The sequence below is a fragment of the Porites lutea genome, chromosome 8, assembly GCF_958299795.1.
Source record: "Porites lutea chromosome 8, jaPorLute2.1, whole genome shotgun sequence".
NCBI classification, from domain to species: domain Eukaryota; kingdom Metazoa; phylum Cnidaria; class Anthozoa; order Scleractinia; family Poritidae; genus Porites; species Porites lutea.
Window position 1 is genome coordinate 32,218,676 of NC_133208.1, and position 27,552 is coordinate 32,246,227.

Genomic DNA, 27,552 nt, shown 5'->3' on the forward strand with positions numbered 1-27,552 from the left:
TATTGCAATAATAGTTAATCCTTTATTAAAAGGAACGGCTTATTCCTTTCGTTGCTATGGTGATATATAATGGAAAGGATTTCACTAAAGGCTTAGTAGCTTGATCTTATTATCATGAGTGCGTCTCGAATACGTGCAAAACGTATGAACCGCTGCAGAAAAAAGCTCCCAGATGACCTGGTGAAACGAACGTGGGCTGCGGCAAAATATGGCTTTCGGTCTAAAGTGATTGTGATAGAATTAACCTCATCGGTTGAAGTTTTAAAAACTTTAAAGTAGCCAAAACTTCAAGTCATTTTGCGAACTTTAAATGGCAACAAAACCAGCAAGCAGCGAAAAATCCAAAACTATTCTGCCATCCATCAGCGAAGACAAGCTTGAAGATAACCTGAGATCACTAAGAGATTCCAAACCAAAGAGTTCTTCGAAACGCAGAGATCTTGTAAACTCCGCAGACCCGGAGGCTGCTGTTTTCAGTGAGGAGCAGGGTAGGAAAGCACCCGGTAAAAAGGAAGCTGCTACTGAAGAGTCCGGAAAAGAAACGCTGTCGTCCAGTAATCGAAGAAGAATAGCAAGGCGAAGTTCTCTACAAACTGGACTTTTAAACTGTACAGACTCCAAGACAGAGACGGCTAGAGAAGGTCTGAAAACGCCGAGACGAACTTCTAAAAAGAAAATTCAAGTTGTCAAACCTCCCTCTCCAGATATCATCGATCTAAGTAACGAAAAAGTAGTACGAGAGTTAATGCTACGATTGTTTGAGACTTTAAGGTTAGCAGAGACAGAAACACAGGGGAGCGCTTCAATGGAACAAGAAGACTGGAAAATGATGAATAAAACCAAAAACAACCAAGCACGCTTACACACTGACTTTGAAACCACGACGAAATTCCATCAGCAGAATGTTATTAAGTTTCCAAAACTTTCCAGATCCACATCGCACTTGGAGGTGTTTTACTCGAAACCTCTGAGTTGGCAATGCTTAAAAAATGGTCAAACACAACGGCGTAAGAGGTCTACGAATTATTATGCTTTTCGAGAGAGCTTCACCAAGTCGTACCAGGACGAGAGAAAGGAAATGTATAACCACGGACAGCTTAGTCAAATGATTTGGAACTGCGGTTTCATTGCACCCATTAGCACCTCTAGAACGATGTTGCGTAATAGAGGATTTAGCTTTCCGTTATTGATGAGACACAGCAATGCAATTGTCTCCCCGAGGCTGCTTAAAACGGCACATGAATCTCGCAAATCTGTCACGTTTGCTGTGTAACAGTGAGCGTGGGCGCGAGCCGGGGCGCGAGCCATGTTACCGAGGAACAGGATGACCCTCATAAACGGTTCTGCATCATTCCTATTGCGACCAGTTTATTAATCTATTTCTTTATATTAAAGGTTCAATAAATGCATGTGAAGTTTGATTTGCGTAAGAAATTGTCAATTTTTTTTTCTATTTATGATCATCCCCCATGTTGGCCCTCAGCCGCAACCGTCTGGGCCGGGTTGTTCAAAGCTGGGTTAAGATAACCCAGGGGTTAGTGCGAAATTTGAATTCAGATGAAAGCTTAAAAAGCAACTCCAGTTTAATTATTTTTGTCAGCAAGTTGATGATTGGATACTCTTAAAAATAATAGAGAAAATTATCCAGAAAATGTCTTTGAGCAAAAGAAAAAGAAACCTGGGTTAAATCTAACCCTAGGTCAAGCGCTAATCGGCCTTCGAACAACTCGGCCCAGACGGTGTTTTCCCAGGCCCTCTGGGTCAATTCGCTTTGGCGCTTGGACCACGTGATTCGAAACCCTTTGGCCGCGCGGAATAATGAGGCCCGCTCTAGCCTTTGTTCCAGCCTCAGCTTAGCCTGTTCCAAGCGTTCAGATAGTGGAGAGCGGTGCAGAGTAAAGAAAGCGATGAAAAGTAGAGGGGGACTGGGGAGAGAGGTGCGGGAACGCTTGTAAGAATTTTTAACAAAAGTGCGTTCCGGTATACCAGATCCTGGTATACCCTCTGATTGGTTGATTTTGACAGTTTTTGTCAACAGTAGAGCGTCTACGATCACAGCGAGAAATGCGATATGGCCGTTATGACAGACTCTACGTGCCGTCACGCAGAATTCAAACTCGCAACAAACACAGCGCTGAGTGACTTTCCAAACGTGGAGGCTAAAAGCGAAAAGCAAAGAAACTGTATAAAACACGTAGTCGGTAGGATAGATGTATTAGCAATTTCTCACCGACTGGCTTTGGAAAAATTCTCATTTTCCAGCTTTTTCCTCGAATAAAGCGTGCGTTGGAATGAAGGCAGGATAGAATGCCATTTACGATTGTTGTGGTAACTCCGTTGATTGCCATCATGGAAGACCAAGTGGAATATTTGAACAAAATCGGAGTAGCGGCGGCAATGATGGGAGAAGATGTGGATGAAGCCGTTAAAAGTGGAAGCTGTGAAATTGTTTACTGAAGTGCCAAATCGTGGTTGTCTAATGAATGGACAAAAGGACTTGGAAAGCAAGTTGTAGCTATCGCTATTGACGAGGTCCACTCAATCAAATTTTCCCTTAAATTGTTGTGCATTTTCATTGCTTGAGTTAACGATCTGTATTGAAACGGCTTTCTATCGAAATGAGTGATATTTGTTTGTCACTTGATTCATAATTTTTTGTCACGTACACGCTGAAATCATGTTTTAAAGCCGTAAATAAATTCATTATACATGAATACTTCTCCCGCCTTCTATTGTCTGAAAGTCTTACATTGGGTATTTAGTAAGATTATGTGTACATAATATTATTTTTTTGATCTGACAAACTTCGATTTATTCGCAAGAAAAATAATAAATGCATCGGGCTGTAACACCAGTCTTGATTGACAAGTGAAGACCACCTACAGCTGATGCGGTATGACTGGGCGGAAGAGTCTATTTAAAACAAAACTAACAGGCGTTCCCTCTTTCACCTCTCCTCCTCCCTCGCTTTTATTTTTTCGCGCTCCTTTTTACTTCGCACCGCTCCCCACTATCTGAACGCCTGGAACAGGCTAGCCTCAGCTCAGTTTGGCGGGCTCTGAAAATGGCCTTTTTAGTAGAAAAACGGTAAATAAGACAGACACATTTGAGGTATGAGGAGGTTAACTTCTTTTTTTTTAGGTAAGTACCGTTTTGGACGGGTGCTTATCTCAAACCTCTGTTTGCGCTATAATTGGCTGAATCTGTGAGTGGAGGAAAACCGATTACTGTAGTGAGAATGAATAGTCCTTTCCACTTTGAACAGTGCTCATTCAAAAGTGTCAAGCTGCAGTGCACTGTGCAATTGTCACACTTGCCTACTTTAATTTGACTTGAACTCAACAGATGAAGGGCAGGGCCAGGCACGAAACGTTTGGAGACTAAACTAATATCACAAGACGACACCTTTGTTCTTTACAAGGAGTCGCGCCGAAAGTATGTTAGAAATCGAGACATCATCACATGTCGTTTGATAATAATAGCGCCTTGATCGTCACAGCCAACTCTCTCCAATAGTAGGGACCTTACGAAACTACAACGGCGACAGCAAGGAGAACGTCAAAAAAGCAATAGGTTTAATGAGCAAAACAACAACTCTGCACGTGCATCACGCTTTTTTGTACATTTCTTTGCTGTCCCTGCACAACTACGACGTGAAATAACGAAATTTCAAGTTCACTTGAGAACAGGAACGGCAGGGCAATAAATTCTACGATCTCAGTCTGAACTCGGGCGCGGTTCACTCTCTTCAGCTCCAACCAAAATTCCCTTCTTTTAATTAACAGGGAGAATTGAGATAATCGGGGAAAAGTTTAAGAGGATGCGAAGTCTATTTTTCAGCGACGTTTTCATGGACGTCGCCGTTGTCGGATCGCAAGGTCTCTATTGGCAGCTTTGGGACAGGCACGCAATTAGCGTCCTTTAGTCAGCAATGTCCGTCTTATGGACTGAGTTAAATGAAAGTCCGGGAGGGCCCAACTCTAAGTGTCCGTCTTATAGAGAGGAGCCGACTGTGTGGATCTCGATCAGGGCTTTCCAGTAGCAGAATATACTTCTCCCTACACGACTCGAAGCCAATTCGCCCGGAATGTTGCCCCAGACCGTAATGCAGACACCGTCATTCCACTCTTATTCCGCGCATTTTTTGAAGTACTTGCTACGTTAGTGTAAAAAAAACACTGGGGTTCAGGCAACGTAACCTAAAGAAACCATGGCGATGTGACTTTAGGGAGACTTGACTGGTTATTCACTAAACACATCACATTATGAATCATCAAAGAAACAAGTAAATACTTTCAAACGTTTTTATTTTGATGAAGCTTAATCTTAGAGCATGGTTCAACGAGAGTGATGACAGCTTGTTTAGTCAAACAGACCAAAGCCCATGTCATCATCACTTTCTTCCTCTTCTTCCTCCTCCTTCTTTTCTTCTTTCGTATCCTCCGCCGGGGCAGCAGCTGTTTCGGTGGCTGCAGCAGGAACCAGAGAAGCGAAGGCTTCTGGATTCTCCAGGTAGGCCTTGAGCTGTTCAACCTGCGGGAAGGTGATGTTGGTTTCCACAGCAACGGCTGCAAGATTCTTGAATCCATTGATGATAGAATGTGGCACGGATGCCACAGTTGGGTAACCAATCTGCAGCGACACTGAAGCAATGTTCACGATACCCTGAAGACAACAGACAAAAAAATTGGATTAACCCTTGTTTTTTTCCAAGAAGCCAATTCTGAACATAATCAAACCATTTAGAATTCCCACCCGTAAATATGTAACAGGCCATTTTCAGTTTGTCCCACGCCTCTGTTTCAAAGCAAGACGAAGTGCAAGTAATGACTTTTAATTCTCATGACAATAAAACTAATTTTCACAAGAAAGGTTTCGCAGTTAGCCTCATTTTGAAAGCAAGAGGTTTTGGAACTCAGAATTAATGGCCTACTGTGTTTTTGAGCTTTCTGGTTAACTAATTCTCTTTTGCAACAATAAAAAAATAGGCAGTCGGAGACTACATGTGGCTACTACTATAATTAAAATGTGAAAATCGCTGTAAAGAACTAGTCTTCCAGACGCATTTCTGGTTTTGTGATAATCCTGTATGACTTTAACCATGACATGAAGTGAACGTAAACAAGTGTCAGTGTAAATTGAAGCCCAAAATTGTGCGATTCCGAAAACTAACAATGGTCAAATCTTTTGTCTTTCCAACTTAAACTCCCAAGTTAACTAAGCTGAAGAGAAAGTTGCTTCCAGTAGAAAGTTACCTCAACAAAGCGACCTAGAATATCCTCAGTGGTGATATCCAAGACATCTGGAGAGAAGCAGGCTCCACCTTCATACACTGAAAACACACAACAACAACACGATGACTTAACTTCAATACAGTTATGTTAAGGGTTCGTACCCTTTCTTGAACAAGGACCTTCAATGACACATTTCACATTTTTCAGTGACTCCATTCAGTGCAAAAAAGAGCCTTGAGTCTATGTCCCTTCATGGGGCTACGACTGAGTACATAAGCGATGGGCTCAGCGCAGTCAACTGCACTGACCTTGGGCTTTTTAGATGCAAACAAAAGTGTGACCACACGTTTTTTTAGGTACATTGAATAAAATATGGTAGCATGTAAGACCAGCTGGTTGCTAACTTTGAGCGCGGAGACTAATATTCTACTGATCAGTCTAGTGATGACACATTCTTGAATCTGGTTGCCTATTACCAGTTTTCATTAGGGCATTAACAATATAATATTGTAGTGTGTACATAATTTTACTAAAAAACAGTGCACATTATTATTTATGGCACTCAAGCTTTTAGAAACATTTTTCAGTGCCGAATCAATTCAGTTCACTTCTTTTACACCAAAGTAAAATACATTCATTAAGGAGGCAAGGAGCACAGAAGAAAACAAGAGGCTTTTATAGCCTGGGCTCCCTAATCACAGAAAAAAACATGTCACAGAAGGCACTAGGCTAAAACATGGGTGATAAAGTTAAGACCTTTCATGGGGATCCTGGGGCATGGTCCCCAAAGAAAATGTTTGAAGTTGCACTCTGAATAACATGGAAAAGTCCAAAATTAAACAATTTATTTACATTTCAAACATAATAGTACCGGATCTAGCAATGTCAAACTACCAGATGTCATGTGTGGCATCTGGTCTTAATGAACTTTCTCCTCCCCAAAAAATAATGCTCTGCAAAATATGTTACCTAAAACTTGTCACCTCTTGAAGTACAGTTAGTAAAAATATTGGTGCAATGTATGATAAATTGGTGATAGGACTTAAAAGCCATAAGTTATATTTGTAGAAAAGGGTTTTACCTTGTTCAATTACAAGACCATAGGAAAATGGAAGAATCTTCAACATGGTCAACAGAGTGGCCTCTGAAGCACCAACCTTCTCATCCTTCTTGATTAAATGCACATCATTCTAGAGAGCAAAATCAAACATGAGAATAAACAATACAGCAGTTGCCTACGAGTGGCGATGTTGCAAGATCATTCCTTTTCATTCAAGGGAGGGTTTGCTTATAATCTAGCTCAACAGGAATACAAAAAGACTTTGAATTTTTTAAAAATAATTAAACCACAAAACAAACGAAAAGACAAAAACACAAAAGTGTCTTCATCTTTAAATAAAACATTTCTCCTTTGTTACATGTATACCACAAGAGATGAAGGGAGAACTGCCTGGGAAAATTTGTGCATTGATAATAGAACATGAAGCAGGGTGCAAAGAAAGTCAGTTTTACCGCTTGCCTTTTTGACAAGCTTTAGCTAGTGTGTACTATACATTTCAACTAGCTGGAAAAAAAATTTTGATGCCAGAGCAGGACTGATTACAGTTCTTCTGTAATTTGAATTCCCCCCAAAACATCACTTGCCCATCAGACAAGATACATGTACATGTAAGAACAGAATTTAAAAGCTTCATAGCAAAATCCACTACCTCAGGCTTCTGGACAAGACTCATATGCATGCTGCTTAACTCTTTAAGCCCCAATATCCGCATACAAATTCTCCAAAGTGATCTCTATACATTTCCTTTAAGAATTAGTTGAGAGAATTTGATAAAAGATCAAGGTAATTTCTCTTTAGTGATTATTTTATTAACTAACATAACCTTTTCTCTTGCCAACATATGGATATCTTTAGGAGAAAATTGATGTTGATCACTATTAGGACTTGAAGGGTTAAAGACTAAGGGCACTTTTCACTCTCCACAACTGACTGGACAGATCATTCCGGTTGCAATGAGAATTTCACTTTTAATCAAAACTATCAAGCCAGATCTGTCACATCCTAAATAGCTAGTATGCACAAAAGAGATGGTTTTTCAGCAAAAACTCTTGGAAAAAGCCTATTTCATTGTCAAAATGACCGATCCAGCCATAATCCAGCCGGCCAGCTCTGACTTTTGGAAAGAGCCCTAAGTTTAACTGCACAGCAACAAAAACACATACTTACCAAAATTTCAATAGTTCCTTTGGCAATCTTTGTTGGAATAGCCAAGGCCTGGAAAAAGGAGGTCTTCTCAGGTCCTAGCCCAGTGTTACCCTTGGGAACAAACACATCAATTGGAGCAAGGGCACCTGCTTTGGCCGGTGCAGCAACCTTGTTTGCCAGGATAAGATCACGTACGTCAGCAAGATCTTCCTTGGTGAACACAAAGCCTACATTGCCCTTGATGTGAGGAATCAGCCTGCAAGGAAACAGTACTCAATCAAAAAATAATAAAATAATAATAATAATACATGTAATAATAATAACATACCTCATCATAGGAAATAAATGCTTCATTAAAAAACGCGAATTTTAAGTGCTAAATTTTGACAACATTAATATTTCCGCACCTTTAATTAAGTGTAGCATTAATTTCTGCAACCTTAATTTCCATTATTTTGACCCCAATTTCTCAATACCTTCTGACATTCTCGACACCTAAGAAAGAGGAGTATTTTATCAGCTTGGAGTTCCCAAGTAACAGTGAAACTGTAGAACTTGAAGATACCAGATTCTTCGCTTAACCCCCTTCGTTTGTTTAAGGAAAGAACCAAGAACAAAGTATCCATTTCAGATTCTAAGTTTAACTTTTTTCTAATTCTCTCAACAACTACAAGTTTTGTTTCATTGTAAACATCGCGTTAATTTCCTTAATTTTTAAACGTTACCCTCTATTTCGCATTAATTTCCTTTGTTCAAAAGTCACCTTCCACTAAATTTGCGTTAATTTAAGTTGCACTAATTTCCAGTACCTTAATTTCATGGAGCATTTACTTCCTACAATAAAGTAAATGTTAGGGCTATCATTAAGGCCCATAACCTGACATCTGACCTATGACACTGGTCATGGGTGAGCTCACTTGATGTTAGTGCTATTAAAATGTTGTGTGGTAGAGGCAGTCCAATGGAAGTACATAATACACTGTAAAAAATGCCAGAATATGCAATCCCTCTTTTGTAGAAGTGTGTTAGTGATAAGTATTGTAACATAACCAACAAAACAGCAGCTTATTCCACACCAAGACCAAGGGAATAATGCAGCCATACAACTTGCTAACATGCACTAAATATGTGATAATTTAAAAGTGATAACACCAGCAGTCTTTGCAGAAATCCTGATTCTCGTTTCTTTATGATCTACTCTTTCCAGGTGAAAAGTTTTTCTCTTAATCAAGCATATGTTTGCTCCAGAACAAGACTGGCTCAGTGCATGTGACAATTACGACAAACTTGTCATGTCTGCTGTATTCCTTAGCAGTACAGAGTACAAGGCAGAATAATGTAAGCTACACCGCTCTTAAAAAATAGTTTTTTCTTTCCTTTTGGATAAGCACCTTGTCTAGGCAGTTGCATACTAGTCTTACTTTACTTCAGGGTTCATACAAAAAATTGCAACCATTTTTCAAGGACTTTTCAAGGACCACATTAGATTTTCAAGGACAACCTACTAGGAATATAATTTCACAGATTGTACAAAAATGCATATTCCCAGTATATTCTAATAAGACTTTAAGGCTTTAACTGTTTGCTTCACCAAATTCTCTACATTTTTCAGTTCACTTGTCTTAAACTGATAGTTAATTATTGCATAAAACATGGAGCACTTTATGTAAATGACCTTTACATTCACTGAGATACGATTTATATTCTGTCTTGGACAACCAAAATGCATCAAAAAATTCTTTCCAGGCTACTACATTCAAAGTTGAAGAAAATTCAAGCTCTTTTCAAGGACTTGCACAGAAATTTAAGGACTTTTCAAGGAAAAATGGAATTCAAGGACTTTTCAAGGACTTCCCCTAAAATTCAAGGACTTTTCAAGACTGTGCGAACCCTGTTCTTTTTAGTTACAAACTTTACATTTAAACTTTCTCACTTTTCCAGGGCAGGGTTGTTATCCAAGTGTCCTCGGATGGCTTTTCTGATCATGGTGTTTTTGCCCATAAGAACCTCAGCACGTCCACGCAGGGATTGGCGAATCTGCTGCATCTGCTTTGAACCCACATTGTCAACACCCACCAAAAACAACTTAGGGTATTCATCCAAGTATTGCTGTTGGCGAAAGTAAACGAACAATTACTTTTCAGCATGTGATTAAAATAATACAGTACGTTGAACAAAATACTAAATGACCCTTTACTGAAATACAGTGGAACCTTTTGCATCATTGCTCACCTTATTAATTAACATACTTACAGTAGGTCAAAGTAGTTAACCTGAGCTTTTTATTTTATTTTATTTTATTTTATGTTGTATTGAATCGCCGGAATAGGTATTGTATTTCATTGTAAACACAACAGTAAAATACATTCATACATTCAAAGCCTGAATCCAATATTAAAAATTTTAAAATTTAAATACTTCAAATACGCCACAAAACTTGTTCAAGCCATTTCCTCGTAACCAATTGGCCTCAGAGGCACAATCTTTTCCAAGAAAATCCTCTAACACCGCGTCCCCCATAGCTCGCTACGCTAAAGATTTAACATGAAATCGAGAGTGCAGTTCAAATTCCCCACCCCTAAAGCATGGGGATCAAACTCCCCACCCCCTGGAAGACACTGATAATCAAATTCCCTCCTCCCTCGGACGGCAAAGGAGTCAAATGCCCGGGGTATGCCCGGTTGGGGGCATGTTGAAGCTTCGATTTGACCGATACATTATGACTCAACTATGGCTGCAAAATTGCGGGTAAAAACCAGCCCATGTGTGGAAAGTCTGTTCAACTGCCGGTGAGCGACAGAAAAAAGAAAGTTAAATGAAAATACTGACTTAATTGGTACACCAAAGCCATGCTCATACTGTTGTAATCAAATTTGTGCTATACCTTACACACTAAGTCTTAGTCACTAAGTCTTAGTCACTATTGTGTCTAATGTGCAAGGTTCCAACAAAAGAATATTAGTCTCTTATGTTTTAAATATCACATTAACCTACAATGATCCTCATGAAGTAATTTGACTTCCATGTTGCCTTGTCTTCCCTGACCATTTTGACTGGTAAAGGATTGCGCACAACAGCGTTTAAAGACTAGAAAGAATAAAAAACGGAGAAGAAACACTGTTGTCATAACATTCTGAAAACAAAATCAAACTCAATTACAATGATAGGCATAAAGGGGCAGGAGACCATTTCTCCATCAAATACACAGTTGTCAGGACTCTTGAGAAACATAGGCACGTTTAATGTGCACAAACTCTTTTGAATGCTTCAGTGTAACCGTACCAAGAATCTACTCTTTCAATCCTAACTTTTTTTGTGCGAAATTGGGTATTGCTGCACACAAATGAAAATGCCAAACGCTGGGCACAGCTGAGTTGAACGTCATGCTGTTTACCAGAAAAATTATCAATTGAAAACAATTTTTTTCTCTACTAATTTTTATCAATTTTAATTTTAATCAATAAATTTCATCGATAGTTATGGAGTGTTATCAATTATTGACTTTGTCCATTGTACTGGCTGGGTATACTTTGAGGGGTAATTGGTCATTTCGCCCCGGTTTCTTAGCCCCCTATTTTTAAGTCATTCAAATATGCAATATTTATAAAACCGCCCGTACCCCACTCCCTCCAGGAAAACCCCTGGGCATTTGACTTTTTGGGAGAATTTGTGTCCAATTCCCCATTATGTAGGTATAGACTGTAGTTTAGATGGCCAAATGTCTCACCAGCTAGCACTTCAAAAAGCGCCACCACTAGTGACTATTCAAAAATTTTCTCAAGCTTCAAACTTTTCATTCAAATGTAAATATCCTTCTAATCACAACCAAAATATTTAAGTCACGGAAAACTGTCTTAAGCGGGTTTTGTCATTTCAATAACATTTTTCATTCCAAAACGCTCACATTTAACGGGCCTTTTTTAAAGGTTCTCAAATATCCCAACAAAACAGTGAGTATAGAAGCAATGACCTTTGAATCGCGAATGCAGAAAGAATTTACTAAACAATTTTGCTGGCGACTCTGACCAGAGTTTTGACACAAAGTCAAATGCCCGACTGGGCAGACTTCAGTTTGGGTCATGGAGCAAAACTCCAGTCAAATGCATGGGGTATGCCCGGGGGGAGGGATGGGCAGTTTTGGAATCGAATAGTACATTACTTGGGGGGCTAAATTACTTCGAAATGACCGAATTGCCTTTAAGGGAACAGTCATATTTGAGCTTTTTTCGAATGAAGCGTTAAAAACCAACACCACGTGATAAACAGACGAAAACTTCCCTAATTTGGTTTATTTTCTATACACAGTTTAATACACAAGTGAATGAGTTATCGTACAGACTTCTAAATCGTCATTCTTTTTGTGGGTTCGATACAAAGTGAACAAAAATGATTACGACCTTCGATGCGGTTCGAAATAAACGATCTAGAGGTTGCTAAAAATGCCAGTTTTAAACTTTCCAAAACAGTACACGATAAATGTTGAGGGGTTTACGGAAATCTTACACAAAGAAATTACGATTACTTTGTTTCTGGCCGTAATAAATTAGCCATTCAGAACTTTAAGGATAAGAAGAAATATAATGATTCCTTTAGCGGAAAAATTCATCCGTGGAAAGCTTCATAATGGACAAAATAAACGGCAAAGTTAGATCGCACCTTACTTCAAAGACAACTTGAAAGAAAGAGAATTAGCACGTGTCATTCACGGCATACCATAATTTCTCCGATTACCCAAGATGCCTTGCTGTCAGTCACTACGACGAGTTTTCGACAGTTTTCCGACCAATTTCCGACTGGATTGAAATAAATCAATACATAGTCGACTTTTCCTCGAGACAGTGCTGGCCGCTTTCTAGTGATGTCACAGACGGTCCGGAGTTTATAGCAGAAAAGAAGAATGCTATGATCAAGTAAATATTGGTAAGTAAATATTGAAAATCTTTTCCATTTTATTCAAGAATTGTCTCACGATTTTCCGCAAGTTCGCTTGCAATTGACAACCAAGCTGCCCTTTATATTTCTGATTCAGCTGATTACATAATTCCGTACATTTGTCTTCAGAACTCCAGATAGTCTAATGAAATGCAATGAATTACTGACAGCAGCAATCATCTGTCCTCTGTTCATCTGTTCCTGTTGTGCTTAGCAGAAATTTGTCTGATCCATAATTTTGGAATCCACCCCCGTGCTGACCCCGTCCCCTCCCCCACTGCCAATTACTTTATTCACACATTCAAATGTGAGTGCCATTCCATTTAACATACCCCCCTCCCTGTCAACAAAGTACTTTGAAATTGTGGGCTAAATCCTTGGGAAACTTGAGCAGCACTCCAATTTTCCGAAGCAAGTACAGAATACAGGGCCATATTTTAGAAGTGGCTTGGTGGCTCCGTATTGAAGAACGAGATAGATATAAGACATAATTGTAAAAATAAAATGGACATAAAAAAAGGATGTAAAAGTATAAAAGTTTAAGAGCAAGTACATGTATATATTTTCATGGCTCGGTGGCTTGATGGCTCTTCAGTCAAGGTTATATAGTTTAGTAGCTCGATGGCTCATTGGCTTGCTCAAAAGTCAGGACTACTAAGCCACCGACCGAGCCACGCCAATAAATATACCTAGAAAATTTGCCCTGTATTCTGTAGTTAAGCTTATCTCCCCTTCCTGGTATAGGGGCATTGCAGTGCCATGCTTGCTATATTTCTCATTTTAATTATAAGATGAATAGCTTGGACACTTGCCCATTGAGTCAGTGATCAGCTTTAAGTGTAGTTTTCACTAGCGCATAAGTATAAGCATAAGCACAAGTACATGTGTAAGCAAATGAAAACTGGGTCGACATAAGCATAAGCACATGAAAAACAGACAAGTTCGTTCTTCTCGTGCTTATACTTATGCTTATGTTGTAGCTTTCATTAGTGAAAACTGGGTTGACATCATAAGCACAAGCACAAGGCAGTGGACCAGTCATAGGCCACTTTGGCCCAGACCTCATGTGAACATTTCAAAGGCAATATGGCAGATGCTTCTTACCCCATCTTGTCTATCATATCGGGTTGAGGAGAGCTGGTATCGAGAATTTTATTCAAGTATGCCATTCTGTGCGTGTGAATGTCCTTATGCTTATGCTTTAGCCTGTGAACAGGCTCTCGGTTCTTTTTGGGGAAAAAAATAGCGAAGGGAAAGAAAAGGGGGGGCTTTTCCCTCTCCCCAGTTCCCCGCTCGACCAAAGGCCTGTTCACAGGCTACTTATGCTTATGCGCTAGTGAAAACCAGGCTTTAGAGGTATTTTGTCCAGCAAGAAAATCCTCTTGTCCAGGATAATAAGACAGGCCTTTTTCAAGCTCTGCAAAATAATCTTATCTCAAATTGATAAGCATGTGATAAGTGTGAGAGATATACAGCTGCATACATGTATATTACTGCAATATCCTCACAGAGATCCCAGTTACAACACTCTCTTATTGTTGAATACTCTTGTCATTGTTCTCTTTTTAGAAAATATATTAAGATGTTTAATATTCAAACATCTAATCAAGTTCTAAAACAAGCAAAACACTTGAGGCAGATAGCTCGGCGCATATCACGTTCCCTTGGTCCTGGATCATCCGTCCTTAACAGCTTGCCAGAGCGGCTTATTCAAGTTCACCCAGAAGTTGCGGAGGCCCTTGTCAGAAGAAAACCTATTGTTGCTCTGGAATCAACCATTATTACACATGGAATGCCTTATCCAGAAAATATAAGGTATTGAAAGATCTATTCAGTGTCAGAGGCCTCTTATGGGCAGCTCTATATGTTGAAAAATATTATGGCCATACTATTCTAGCTACAGTGTTTTACAAGTAGTGTTTACCATTACTTGGTAAACTTTGGTTAATGTTATGTGCATTCATTCACCATGAACATAACCAAGACAACCAAAATTGTATACAGCTTAAGAGACACAACATTGACTCAACTGCTTGTTGAGTTTTTTAGATGAGCTCAGAATTATTTTTTTAAGACCCGCAATCTTTAATGTCTATGTAGCACTGCCTTCGCTTGGCCTGCTTTCTCAGATTGGACCTCACCTCAGGCTGGCACATATTACAGCTACACTAGTGTATTACAAAACTTCCAAAAGCGGTGGTAGTGACAATCATTCTTACATCTACTACCAGAGCACTTGTTTCCAGAATTCCACCTTGTGTACCAAAAGTGGTGACCATCACTGAGGGGGGAGAAATAAGAACTGTGTCCCATTGTATACCGTCGTATGGTATGCAGAATAGTGGTATGCAGTCCCAAGTAAAACAAAACAATTGTCCAAAGCTAGGCTTGGTGAATCCTCAGTCTGGAGATCATCATCATCTTAATCATTCTGAGTCTCCCCAGGCAATGTCATGCAACATGCTACCGCCCAACATGCATGCCTTTTATTCTTTCAAGGAGACAAGACCTGCAATCCCTTATTAAGGGGGTTAAAATAAGTTAACATGCTAAATAATCATGATGGAGTATTGTTCCATCGTTATGAATTACTGGTGCTACAATTAACTTCTTTGTAGAGTTGCAAAAGATGTACAAAAAATTGTGAGAAGCAATGGGGCAGTATCAGCCACAGTGGCCATAATGGCTGGAAAAATACAAGTGGGTATGTAGTGTACAAAAAAGATTTTTACTTCTTGAATGCATGGCTTCATCTATACTGTTTAATATTATTTAATAACAGAAAAAACACAAAAGGATCCACATACACTGCTATATATAGTGATGACTTTTATTTCTTCAAAATGGTACAATTTTGCAAATATACAAATGTTCACACCTTTATCCATCCATTGATTGACATTTAATGAAGTGTCATATATTTGAAAACCACTTAGGGAAAAGCAATCACCTTCAGTTGTCATTTGTTTTGCACTCAGTGGGGATATGAAATAGTCACATAATTTGAATATTTAGTACACTGTAAGTTAATTTGGTTGTTGTTTGTTCATGTCTTTGAAAGGTTTGTCTGATGACGATTTAGAGATGCTTGCTCAAGACACCAGCGCTTTAAAAACATCAAGACGGGACTTGCCATATGTGATCAGCAAGGTCTGGATTAGCATTTAGACATCATTAAATTGTTAAGTTATGTTATCCTTGTGTGACGCAAATACAATTAGCCTTTGTTGGCTTGTTTTAGGATGAAAATTTGTGTGAATTTATAAGCATGTACTAGCAAGATAACAAAGCCTGTTTTTCATACATTGACAGAGAATAACTGTACTTGTAGGATCAAATCTAACAACCATTGGGAATGTTTAAAAAGTTATTCCGGTAGTGATAGTTTTACATCAGCTGTTTTTAAAGATTTCCTCTTAATATCTTTTTATTTCTAAAAAAAAATTGCTGCCAAAATTTTATTACAAAATGTGTTGTATGATAACATTTGAACTTGACAGGGTCTGACAGGAGCCACCACAGTATCCAGTACAATGATTGCTGCTAACAGCACAGGTATCCCAGTGTTTGTTACTGGAGGTATTGGTGGTGTGCACAGGGGAGCTCAGTCAAGTAAGTTTTTATACTGTGTTTTGTACAGTTTTTTTCTCTTCTGAAGAATTATGACATTGAGAAGTTGTACCTTCCATTAACCGTGACATTAAAGTTTGCCAAACTGTATTTTGACAGCATTTGACATCAGTGCTGACTTGACAGAGCTTGGTAAAACACCAGTAGCGGTAGTTTGTGCTGGAGCAAAATCTATTTTGGACATTGGATTGACACTGGAGTATTTAGTAAGTTGTGTCTTCTGGTTGTTTGGTTTTGGGAAGAATTTACTTATAATGATTGTAGGTCCTGTCTGTCTGTCTGTCTGTCTGTCTGTCTGTCTGTCTGTCTATCTGTCTGTCTGTCTGTCTATCTATCTATCTATCTGTACATTTTTAATTATTTTTGTAGGAGACTCACGGAGTTCTAGTGGCCACATATGGAGATACACTGGATTTTCCTGCTTTTTTTACACCTCAAAGTGGATTTAAGGTGACTGATAGCTAGTGCAGTCATTTATTGTTTGTTTATTATTAACTTTGTAGAGGTGGTGTATCCTTAAATCGGTAATTCTGACTTGTGTTTAAAGATAATACCTTTAGAGTTTTCCTTGTACGATAAAACTGTAATGATCAACTGTAGACAGGGAATGCTACAGTTATTATAAAGTAGCACATTTGAAAGAGTTCTGCCAGTATTCTTGACTATGTGTAAATTGTTCCTATTTCTTTCCCACATTATGTGGCTAGCAATTAACAGCTCGGACTCAATAGGCTATAAAATGTTGCAAACTGTTAAATGCATGAAAACATGCAATAGCCAGACCATGCCTGGGATTAAACTGCAGGGAAAACTCCAATTTGTTAATATTCTACATGTGTGCTTTCTGATCTTTGTTTTAAACTGTTGTTGTTGCAAGTTACCCAAACTAATTTTCAGTTGACATTGTTTGTGTGTAGTATTTTGTAACAAATCTTTATCCAACAAAGTGATGAGTTAAAGTTGGTGAAATAACTTGCCGGATGGGCAAGTGAAGTTTTTTGGCAAGGGTTCAAATTACAGAAGAACTGTAATCAATCCTGCTTATCAAAACGTTTTTTTTCAAGCTAGTTAAAATGACTGATCCTGGATTGCTAGCTACAGCTGGCTCGAAGGACAAGCTGTAAAACTAACTAAAGTTTCTTTGCAACCTGTCCAGTTGAGCTCTGTCTGCTCTAACAACCTGCTTCTTGAAAAATTAATATTTGCAGTCTCCATACAATGTACAATCTTCTGTGGATGCAGCTAAATTAATTGGTAAGATCAAACACTTTGCAAATTACAATCATGAAAATGGTAAAAAAAGGTTATCTAAAGGTCCTTAGTGACATAGGGTACTAACACATCAACAGTAATTATAAGACTGCATGATAAACCTGAAGCTAATGGCATGCTCTGTTTTAAGGGTATTTAAGGCCCCATTTAAAGAAAAAAAATTGAAACAAGGATTTGAGGTCACACTTGGACTGTATTGAACAAGGGTCTGTATGCACAGAAGGCCATGCACTAACCAAAGTGTGCCAACCCTAATATTGCTCTAAAATGTTGCAAAAAATGTTACATGCCCCATGCAGCATATACTGTTGTAGGCTCCTCATCAAGCACAGCCAGCATAAACATTATTTGCAGCAATCCCATGTTTTGATTGCATTTGCTGTTTTCCTCTGTGGCATAAGGTTATCAATTAGTCTTGTGACAGAAATTGTAACTTATACCTGTTAATAGTCTCTTTAAAATTTTTGGCATTTTTTGACAAGTGTGTACCAATGTTTTGATGTTGTTTAAATGATTCAGATGCCAATTTATCCCTTGGGTCAACTAGTGGAATTGTAATAGCTGTTCCAATAGCAAAAGAGCACGCTGCATCTGGAGCTGAAGTTGAGAAAGCTATTCAATATGCCTTACAAGAAGCAAGGTAAAAACTGGGTGTTAATTTTCCTAGTAGATAATTATAAATGCCTTAAAGCAGGGGCACCCAACGAGAATATAGTTCAAAACCACTTAAACATAGCATTGTTAAACATATTTTAGTATTTAAACGGTGGATAAAGGCATATTTTTATCCCCTAAAAATTTTTCATCTGTTCGGATTTCCTAGCTGAAAGTCTTAAGTGATCCAAAAATTATAGGGATCAAAACTTACCTTTTCGAAAATTTCAGCCAGAAAAAAGGCTCCCGAAAATTCTAGGTGACCTTTTTAAGGGAAAAATCCGTTAAAATAGGCAATTATACCATTTCAATATATGTTCGAAAATCCTAGGGGAGGCAGGCAAGCAAGAAATTTTACAACAAATGTTCCGAAAATTCTAGATCTCAAATCGTCTTCCGAACAGATATTTTTCCGAAAATTGTTGTTGGGTGCCCCTGTTAAAGAGGATTCATGATGACTGGTGTTTTTTTGGTACTGCATACCATCATTAATAATTAAAATGCACTTCTATTTATTTGAATGCAGCAACACAATTTCTCATTGATGACTTAATCTGGCCCAATTTGGAGAGGCAGAATTAAAAATCTGAATACTATTATGAGTTGTTTATTGATTAATTTTATCAGTGGTTCAAGGAATGTCCTTAAAAATTGAATGTCCTTGAAAATTGACCAGGAATGTTGATTTCATTTTATGCTGGGTTTCAACTTATTTCGACATCCCTTTGTGTTTGAGTATGATAATGAACTGAAACAGAAAAGTGAACCATGACATGTATCTTGCAGGGCCAAGTTAACTATAGATTTATTCTTCGTACTAATTTTGTGAAGTTCGTGCATTTAACGTTACAGTGATCAAGGTGTTTTAGGCAAGGAAGTGACACCTTTTGTGCTGAAGAGAGTGAACGAACTTACAAAAGGACAGTCACTTCAAGCCAGTATCCACTTTTTCGTACTTGATTTGTATTATCTTAATATAATTATTATTAAATTACAATCTCCATCCAAGACAAGTGCCACATGATCATGGATGTTCAATGTACTTGCAGCATATCCATGCAACTAAAGGAAGATTGTGATTTAACTTCAGGGGTAACTCACTGCTTTATCTTAATTTTAAAACTTTAACAGCACAGTACACTTGCCATTGCTGCCTATGGGACTTTGGTGGTACTCCACATATGGCCTTTTAAACGCCCAGGAAGTCTATTTAATTTTACGAGTCCAGCTGGGGGTGTTTAATAGATAACAGGGGTTTAAAAGGGGTTTATTCTCCTAACACTGTAACAAGCTTAACAAAACTAATATGCTTTCAGCAAAAAGATTAAAAGAGTTTAAAAATAGCAGGATATCCACCCCATCAAGTGATCCATCTAGGCCATCTAGAGATCCATATTACTCTTTCAAATCCCAAATCAGGGTCATTGAATGAAATGATTTCACTCCTTTTTTCTAATTCCAAGTATTTTGTAGTAATTCTCATAGGGGGCATCTATTAGACAGGGTGTGTGTATTATAGAGGGGTGACTAATACAATTTTAACAACGTAGAGGGGGCATTTATTAGATGAGATGCCTTTATTTGGGAATGGGTATGCATCTATTAGGTCATTTACGTTAAAGGGTGAGCTGTTTAAATTGCTATTTTGTGTTACAAGTGTAAGATCTTAACTACCACTCTCAGATATAGCACTTATAAAAAACAATAGCCAAATAGGAAGTTCAATTGCTGTTGAACTCTGCAGATTACGTAAACTCAAGGAAAAGAAAGATGTGGTAAGTGTAGCTTGGAAGAGACACAGAAATGGGTTCATTTTGCATGTCACCTTGGCCAACAGCCGATGGAGTGTAACTGTTGTGGTTCAAATTTAATCTTTGGTTTGAATTTTTGAGACCATATGGCCATTATCATTTCTCTTTACAGAATGTTCAAAGTAAGCTGCCAGCTGGGATGCCAGATTCAACCACAGAATGGAGCACATTAAAAAGACCAGTAAGTCAATATGCTTAGTGCCACACAGCTTAGGTTATCTGATGGCTATCCCTGGGCAGTCAACATGAAAACAGGAACCCCTGGGGTGGTTGATACTTCTCTTAAAAAGAAATTTAAATAAATGCAGTCTATCATTATTGTATTTTAATTCTTTGCGAATAGAACTAACTGAAGTCTGTTTTTTTGCTGTAATATTTTTCTCTCTCTTATTTTTTTGAGGTTGTCATTGGTGGATCCAATGTAGATTTTATTGCAACAGCTGAGAAAATTATTGTAAGTACAGTTTTCTTTCATCTCTGTATGTTGGTGTTAAGGACTTTTACAACATCTTTTACTTACCTGTAATTTAACTGGTTAATGGAACTTTAACTGACACATGTATTCCATCCCTGGTAGTTTAATACCTTTTTTTCATGTATACAGCCTGAAGCATCCAACCCTGGACAAGTGAGGATGAGTTTTGGTGGAGTAGGAAGAAACTTAGCAGGTATTGTTGTCTTAACTGGCTTTTTTAACCTTTAAAGCATTAGTAATATCAGCAAGCATATTCACTAGTTTCAACAACACTGTGTGTGTGTTTGAGGTGAGGAGAAAATTGTGTACATTGGATATGCTAAAACCTTGTCGGTGACCCAAAGAATTTTTGCTGATGTTCTGAATGTATGAAGTAGATCGCGATTGGTAGTCATGTATGTTATTTGACTTCCTCTGCTAGGGTACTGTTATTGTTGAACTGCTTGGCTGTACTGCTTGTAGTTTTATATTTTTTGTCTACAGAATGTCTGGCTCGTCTGGGGTCGAAGCCTGTGTTTATATCTGCGATAGGAACAGACCCTCTAGGAGTTATGATGCTTAAACACTGTGAAGAAGTTAACATGGTAATAAAGTAGCCCCTTGCCGGCTCCCCATAGCTCACTGTATAGAGCGCCCACCCCGGTGTTCGTGGGCTCATAGGTTCAAAACCTGCCGGGGACGTAAGATATTTGCTTTGTCTCACTCTGACTTCAGTGACATGGCGATTATAACGTCACGTTCCTCGTTCATAACTAACCTTAAAATTTACAATTTTCATTTATCATTATTTTAGTTAAAAGTCATTTACAAGACTGCTGACCTTGGCAGTATGAAAGATGCTTTTCCTCTCCATCTTTTCCTCCTTATTTTTTTCTCGCTCTCTTCCTTCGCGCCGCTTTCCCCTATCCGAACGCATGGAACAGGCTACCAAGTTTGAAAGAAACTCTTTTTCGCTTGCTTTTGGTAGAGATGAATCTCCCGTTGCGTTTTCTTATCCTGTCCATTACGTTAGGAGTCTTTACTTCCAGTGTATCTAGAAAGCGCAAAAGCCAATGTCGCGAAAGAGCATTGCGAAAGTAAATTAAAGTTAACCCGCGCGTCCTTGTCCCGCGGGGGAAGTCCCGAAATGCGCAGAAAGTGTGCGCAGTAACAATAGTGGGCAGCGTCATTAAAACTAACGAAGATATAACTCCTCAAAGTGGCGAAATTTTATTGACGTTTGTATGGTGGGGGGTGGGGAGGGGCACAAACTTGCCCCCCCCCCTTCCCCAGCATACAAGTGGCGACAGTTTTTCCCTAACTGGTCCATGTCAAGAGTTGAAAAACCTCTGTGAAGGGTCAATTACCAACCCTTTTCCCTCCCAGGGGCAACCCAACGACTGTTTTCTGTGAAATATATGTTCGGAGAAGCAAATATTGCCTTGAAATTTCTCGTACTTGAGGACGGCTAAAAATTTCTAGATGACCATACCACTCATGTACAGTTGTCTAAGCTTATCTAATCAATTCCCTACGATTTTCTGACGTTTATTTTTCACATTTACCCCTAGGATGACCGAACAGTTGCAAATTTTATAGCGCCGCTTAGAATACATTTCTAGACATCTAAAAGTACCCTGGATAGCCGAAAAAGTCTTATCAATGTATTTAAGAGGAAACCGTCGTTGGGTGCCCCTGGTCTCCGGTTAGCTCACTGTTTGTAATATTTTACACGTACAGACTACTCGTTCTACCCCCTTCTCCTCTTAAGCTCTATAACAGTACTCACCTTTTTTCCACCTTCTAGGTTACACGAGGTATATATACATCTAAAGTAAATCACACTGGTACTTACTCAGCGATACTGAGTCAAGATGGCGAATATCACGTGGCTGTTGGTGATATGGATATTCATAAAGTTATCACACCGGATAATGTAAGTTGCTTGCAAGGGAGGAGGGAATTAAAGATGTCACGACGGTGACGACACCAATAACTTAAAAACCTTTGCGCATGCATCACGCTTTTAAGTACATCACTTTTTCCTATGCTGCATGAGTACAACGTGAAACATGCTAATATAACGTTATTAGGAGGTCGTGAACGTAAGGCGGTGAATTTTCCTTCCTCCCTAAGAACTCAATTTAGAAAAATATGCCTACTTTTGACGTATCTAGTGCTTTGGGATACCGTATTTATTCGAATTAGCACCCATCCTCAAATTAGCGCCCACCGCGAATAAGCGCCCATCCCAAAGGCAGAAAAAGTTAATAAGCTTCAACCCCCACCCAATCCTTCTTTCCCCTCTCACCCAAACAAAAAAAAATTGAATAAGTACTATAATAAGAGAGACTTCACCGAAGACGGAGTTTTCTTCAGAGTATTTTACAGAAACCTTGCTTTTTTACATCTTCGTGTTTGCTGTTACCATTTATTGTTTTGTTGCGGAACAAACATACTAAACTTGCTGAAAATAGTGAAGATTTTATAAGCGCCCAGCCTCGAATAAGCGCCCACCTCGAATAAGCGGCCAGTCTCAAGGTCCAGAAATTTAATAAGCGCCCAAGGTGGTTGATCGAATAAATATGGTAATTGCGGTAACTGAACAGGCTGATTCGCCCGATGTTGTTTCGCCGGAACGTTAGTCGATTAGCCCTATGTCTACTTGTCGTTTTTAAAGTAGCGATAAAGTTTAAAAGAAAGCGAGTGCCCTTTTAAGGTGACGTTTTCGCTGCCGTCTCTCTTATTAAGCCCCCTAATGTTAAGGGCAGAGGTGCTTGGCACAGTGAATGGTATCAGGATCAAGACACACGATGCATATGCGTTATCTGACGACAAGTAGATAGTGGGGACACTAAACAATTATTAACCTCACGCTAGATTTCGGGGACTGTGACAGTAATCTTTGTGGACCAATCTTTTGAGAAATTCTGCATGTTTTTAAAGTCTGTTCCTTTATATTTTTTCCATAAATCAGCCAGTTTTTTCTATTTTCTTTATATTTGTTATTTTTGTTTCATATTTTTATTGGAATTTGTCATGTATTTTTTATTGATTTTCACTCATACGTTTTTCGTAATTTTGTACCCTGATGTAAACTCCCGAGGGGTTGTGAAGTTGAAAGAAGTGTTTTGAGTGGCACAAGGTGGAAAAGGCTCATTGGCTGAATTCGGTCACATGGGTTCAATGCTTAACGCTGATTGGCTAGTTGCTAAAGGACTGTCGCTTACTACTGTTTTGTTCTTACTGTTAGATTTCCGCTTTTGAGGAACCAATCAAACACGCTCCCCTGCTGATGTTGGACGGCAATATCACCCAAGAAGCTATTGATCATGCGTGTAGCTTCTGTGCAGCCAATCATATTCCAGGTAAAAAAGAAATCAAAAGGAAAGTCAAAATCATAAGTTCTTCAACACCAAACTAGTTCCAGGTAGAACATGAGCGATGAATAAATGTACTTACTTTTACGATGTATTAGAGCAGCTGAAAACTAATTTTCATACAAATTTTCGCTTCAAAAGGGTTCTTGGTTTTGTGATAGAGTACGCTTGAATTTCTAAGCTTTTGCGTGACGCGGCATTTACATGACGGCCAAGAGAGTTGTCATTTAGGTTAAAAAAATGACTTATTTCAGGAAATGTTGCTATCTAAACAGTAAATGTATTCGAAAAAGTATTACTTTAATGTTTATGAGTTTCTCGAAGAATAAATTCACGCTTTTGTAGCAAAACTCGGTAACAGATGTTTGTGTTGGTTTCCGTCCTCCATATTGGAGCTCATTCAGGTGAGCACCAGCATGGCGTCTCCATACAAATCTCTATAAGTTTGGGTAAAACATTTCTTCGGATATGTCGTATACGAAGTATTCCTCTGACCTGAATCTTGGCGAGGGTCCTTGTATATGTGCCTCCTTTCATTTCCCAGATTCTGGACGTTATCTATTGAACGGTTTTGATTTTTATTTTGATCTATTTTGAATGGCGTGACACTGAAAACCAGCAGTAAGGAAGGCGGTATACTAACGTTATTTTTTTCGGGGTGAAGTACTAGCCTTATAGACTGGGTTGTGTTGCTTACAAGATTATTCCATGTTCTAAAATACTCATAGCATTTTAGTGCAGCAATCGTGTAGTTCCTTGGTGAGTATTATTTACCGCCGCCTTGTTAGCTCAGTTGTGAGAGCGCCGGTCTGCCGAGCGGGAGGTCGAGGGTTCAAACCGCGGCCGGAGCAACACTCAGGGTCTTTAAAGTAAATGAGAAGAAAGTGCTGCCTTTGTAATGACATCTGCAAATGGTTAGACTTTCTAGTCTTTTCGGATAAGGACGAAAAACCGTTGGTCCCGTCTTACAGCACTTTCGCTGATTTGTTCTTGTGGGACGTAAAAGAACCTACATCACTATTCGAAAAGAGTAGAGGTCGTAGACCCCGGTGGCGTGGCCAACCTTTGCGGGTTGTGGGATTGGGTAGGGATGGCACCTTGCATGGGACCTATGACTCCCGTTCGTGCACATTCCCTCTGGGCAGGCTTGTGTCCAGAAAAGCTGGTAAAATAAAATAAAAAAATAAATAAAATTAGCACACAGTCTACTGTAGGCGGGGCCAACAGTGTATTTAGTAACCGCCGGGCATATTTCTATTCTTATTTCATATTTATGTTCTATTAATCAGTCTTATTTTGTTTTTATGACAGTCTGGTTCGAGCCTACGTGTTTAATGAAAGCAGAGAAACCCTTTCTTTCTGATGCGTGGCATAATATAACCTATATATCACCAAATATAAAGGAACTAAGATCAATGAACTCTACATTAATGAAACAACAACAAGAACAGCCAAGAAACCTCAGTGAGGAGGAGGATACTGATAGAGATCGTTCTTTAGACAGTGTTATCACCGAGTGTTTAACTCTATGTAAACCGCTCTTGAAACACATACATTGTGTAATAGTTACATTAGGCAAACATGGAGCCTTGGTTTGTAGAGATACTACCGCTGATACTCCATTCCCGACGGCTCATTTTTCAAGTCACGCTCCAACGCGGCAACACAGTTTAGTGTCAGCGCGGCATTTTCCCGCCTCGGCCCCAGGTGGTCACGTGCAAAATGGTAACGTCACAGGCGCAGGTGACAGGTAAGATGTTGGGATGTATTTTACCATTATAGCGTCAGATACCATCCCCCTTCAATAGCCATTCTTTTGGTGTCTGTATACGGGGGTATTTGACAGTTCATAGCTACACTAGTTTTGGAATTCACAATCCACTGAAAAATTTTAAAGTGAACATGATCTTCGCAGTAGAACGACAACCTAAAAAGCATTCATTCTGCTGTGAAGGTCATGTTCATTTTTTTCACTTTGTGTGATATTAGACGGATAGAGGCGGGACACCTGGGCGGGATGATGAGTTTAATAGATATTCTTCAAAACGAAGTTATCATCCTTCGAGTTGTATTTTTGCTGTTCTTGCCACGTTTTTTGGGCAGTGGTTTAGCTTGGTTTTGCTATTTCTTCGCAAAATGTGTGGAATTTTCCGCCATTTGTCCCAGCTCTACCAAAACCAAAATTTCTTGCTGAGTTACTCAAGCCTAATCTTGTCCCCAGGGACTTCCCGGTTGCCGTCCCTTTTTGTGTCAATATTCTGTACAATTGACGTCATTGGTACCAAAATCTTAAGCATCTTCCAAATTTGGTCAACGCTAGCTCGTTATGTAGAATTAGTTGGGAGATTTGCGTCAATCAGAAACGAAAATGCTTGAATGCAATTGGAACTGAGAATACAGTACGATATAATAGCTTTATTAACCAGTCCTAAGAGGCTATTATTGTTTGCAATAATGATAAGACTTTAAATTACAAGAAAAATATATATATATATATATAAACTACAAGAAAAATACTTAATAATCTACTAATGAATTATATAAGACTAGGTATAACTAAAAAATAAAAATAAAATAATAATAATAATGATAATAACAGATATCGATAGCTATTTACAATCGTGAAATTTCTTGCCTTGCGCCTTTCTTAATTGGTTTTAAGCTGTGCTTGTTGTGAATCAGCAGAAAGTTATAATTAACTATAGTATATTTCACAAGTTTTTGTTAAAATCATAAAAGTTAATTTACAATTCTCCTGATTGCTGTTTTCTTTGAATTTTCAGCTTTGCTGCTGCAATGGCTTCTTTTATAATCCGGGGCCAGCCTCCAGTTTTATGCGTAAAAGCAGGGATGCTAGCGGCACAGTATTCTCTTCAGTCACAGGACGCCATTGCACCGACGGTTTTTCCGGAGAATTTCACACCTGCAAATGTTGAAGACTGTATCCCATGGCAACCTAAGGACATAGATATTGACATTTCCTAGCACGTGAACAGCAGGAGACTCCCACGTGATCGCTACAGTACTGGACGCCTCCTTGTTTCCAGAGAATTCTTTACCTGGAGAATTTCGCACCTAAAAATGTTGAAGATTACATCCCATGGCAACCTAAAGGCATAGATATTGACATTTCCTAGCACGTGAACAGCAGGCGTCTCCCACGTGATAGCTACATCACTAGGCGCATCCTTCCTCCCAAGTTTCTCTCTATCGTAGAAAGGAACCTTGGGAACGAGGGTGAATTTTACACGTGAAAACTTCAAGACTTGATACAACGGCAACCGAATGACAAAAGATGTTGAAGTTTTCTTACTGGGGAACATGCGTTCTGCGCCGAGCCCTTAGGAACCCACTTGAGCCGATCAGTTTCGCAATACATGTAACGCGGTTGAAAGCAATAACCAAAAACTTCCGAACCGTCTTGCTTTGCTTTTTCTTCAGCAAGGTGGTTTGTAGCTGTGAACAAACAGCAGAGACGGAGCACATTATGTTCGTGAACGTGTCTCAGGGACTGTACAGCACTGAGCCTAAACGTTTAAAAACTACTTCACAAGTGGTGACATTATAAAATCGTAAACTTCTTTGTTACTTTAATTCACACAATGGCTGAATTATATTGTAGTTGTATAAGCCGTCACCAGGTAATTCTTCAGCAAGAAGAATATAAACTAAACAAGAAACCTAATATTTAATATTCAATAACTGCAAGAACCTACTTTTTAAACAATAACCTGCACGCCAATTAGCTCTTTAAACACGTGCGATTAGCTCCCTCTGGACCAAGTGACGATGTTTTTGTTACCAATGGTTATGCTCATGAGCTAGCCTGAATTTCATCCGATTACTTCGAGTCGTTATTACTCCCTCAGTAACGTCTGAATCGACCGGCCGTTAATGCCGTCCAGTGACGTCACTACTCCTTGACCTTTGCCTTAATTCATGCAAAAAATAAAACACTATTTTTAAGGGGCAAATCGAG

General features: G+C 38.9%; 2 protein-coding genes across 2 annotated transcripts; one reads left to right on the forward strand and one right to left on the reverse strand.

Moving 5' to 3' along the window:
- Window positions 1-4,292: 4,292 nt before the first annotated feature.
- LOC140946186 (large ribosomal subunit protein uL10-like) lies at window positions 4,293-12,164 on the reverse strand. The gene is made up of 7 exons (XM_073395270.1): window positions 12,097-12,164; window positions 10,435-10,527; window positions 9,374-9,549; window positions 7,462-7,696; window positions 6,316-6,424; window positions 5,256-5,332; window positions 4,293-4,665 (listed from the first exon to the last, which is right to left on the reverse strand). Exons 2-7 carry the CDS (start codon window positions 10,486-10,488, stop codon window positions 4,363-4,365), a joined length of 954 nt encoding a protein of 317 aa, XP_073251371.1. The 5' UTR covers window positions 10,489-10,527; window positions 12,097-12,164; the 3' UTR covers window positions 4,293-4,362.
- A 67-nt stretch (window positions 12,165-12,231) lies between these two features.
- LOC140946770 (uncharacterized) lies at window positions 12,232-27,349 on the forward strand. The gene is made up of 19 exons (XM_073395880.1): window positions 12,232-12,360; window positions 13,942-14,187; window positions 14,991-15,076; window positions 15,434-15,522; window positions 15,873-15,984; window positions 16,102-16,208; window positions 16,372-16,452; window positions 17,211-17,256; window positions 17,794-17,914; window positions 18,781-18,866; window positions 19,612-19,703; window positions 19,852-19,920; window positions 20,140-20,193; window positions 20,344-20,407; window positions 20,698-20,798; window positions 22,001-22,129; window positions 23,447-23,561; window positions 24,885-25,323; window positions 26,357-27,349. The coding sequence occupies exons 2-19, from the start codon at window positions 13,955-13,957 to the stop codon at window positions 26,556-26,558; spliced, it is 2,226 nt and encodes a 741-aa protein (XP_073251981.1). The 5' UTR covers window positions 12,232-12,360; window positions 13,942-13,954; the 3' UTR covers window positions 26,559-27,349.
- Window positions 27,350-27,552: the final 203 nt, after the last annotated feature.

What these genes read in the sequence shown, in the direction of transcription:
- LOC140946186 (XM_073395270.1), bottom strand. Translation starts at nt 10,488, where the DNA reads ATGGTCAGGGAAGACAAGGCAACATGGAAGTCAAATTACTTCATGAGG. An exon ending in AACAACCCTGCCCTGGAAAA is followed by an intron (nt 7,697 to 9,373) that starts GTGAGAAAGTTT and finishes GTTTCCTTGCAG; the next exon opens with GCTGATTCCTCACATCAAGG. An exon ending in AAGGAACTATTGAAATTTTG is followed by an intron (nt 6,425 to 7,461) that starts GTAAGTATGTGT and finishes TTTGCTCTCTAG; the next exon opens with AATGATGTGCATTTAATCAA.
- LOC140946770 (XM_073395880.1), top strand. Translation starts at nt 13,955, where the DNA reads ATGTTTAATATTCAAACATCTAATCAAGTTCTAAAACAAGCAAAACAC. An exon ending in GCACAGGGGAGCTCAGTCAA is followed by an intron (nt 15,985 to 16,101) that starts GTAAGTTTTTAT and finishes GTATTTTGACAG; the next exon opens with CATTTGACATCAGTGCTGAC. An exon ending in GGAGCACATTAAAAAGACCA is followed by an intron (nt 19,921 to 20,139) that starts GTAAGTCAATAT and finishes TATTTTTTTGAG; the next exon opens with GTTGTCATTGGTGGATCCAA.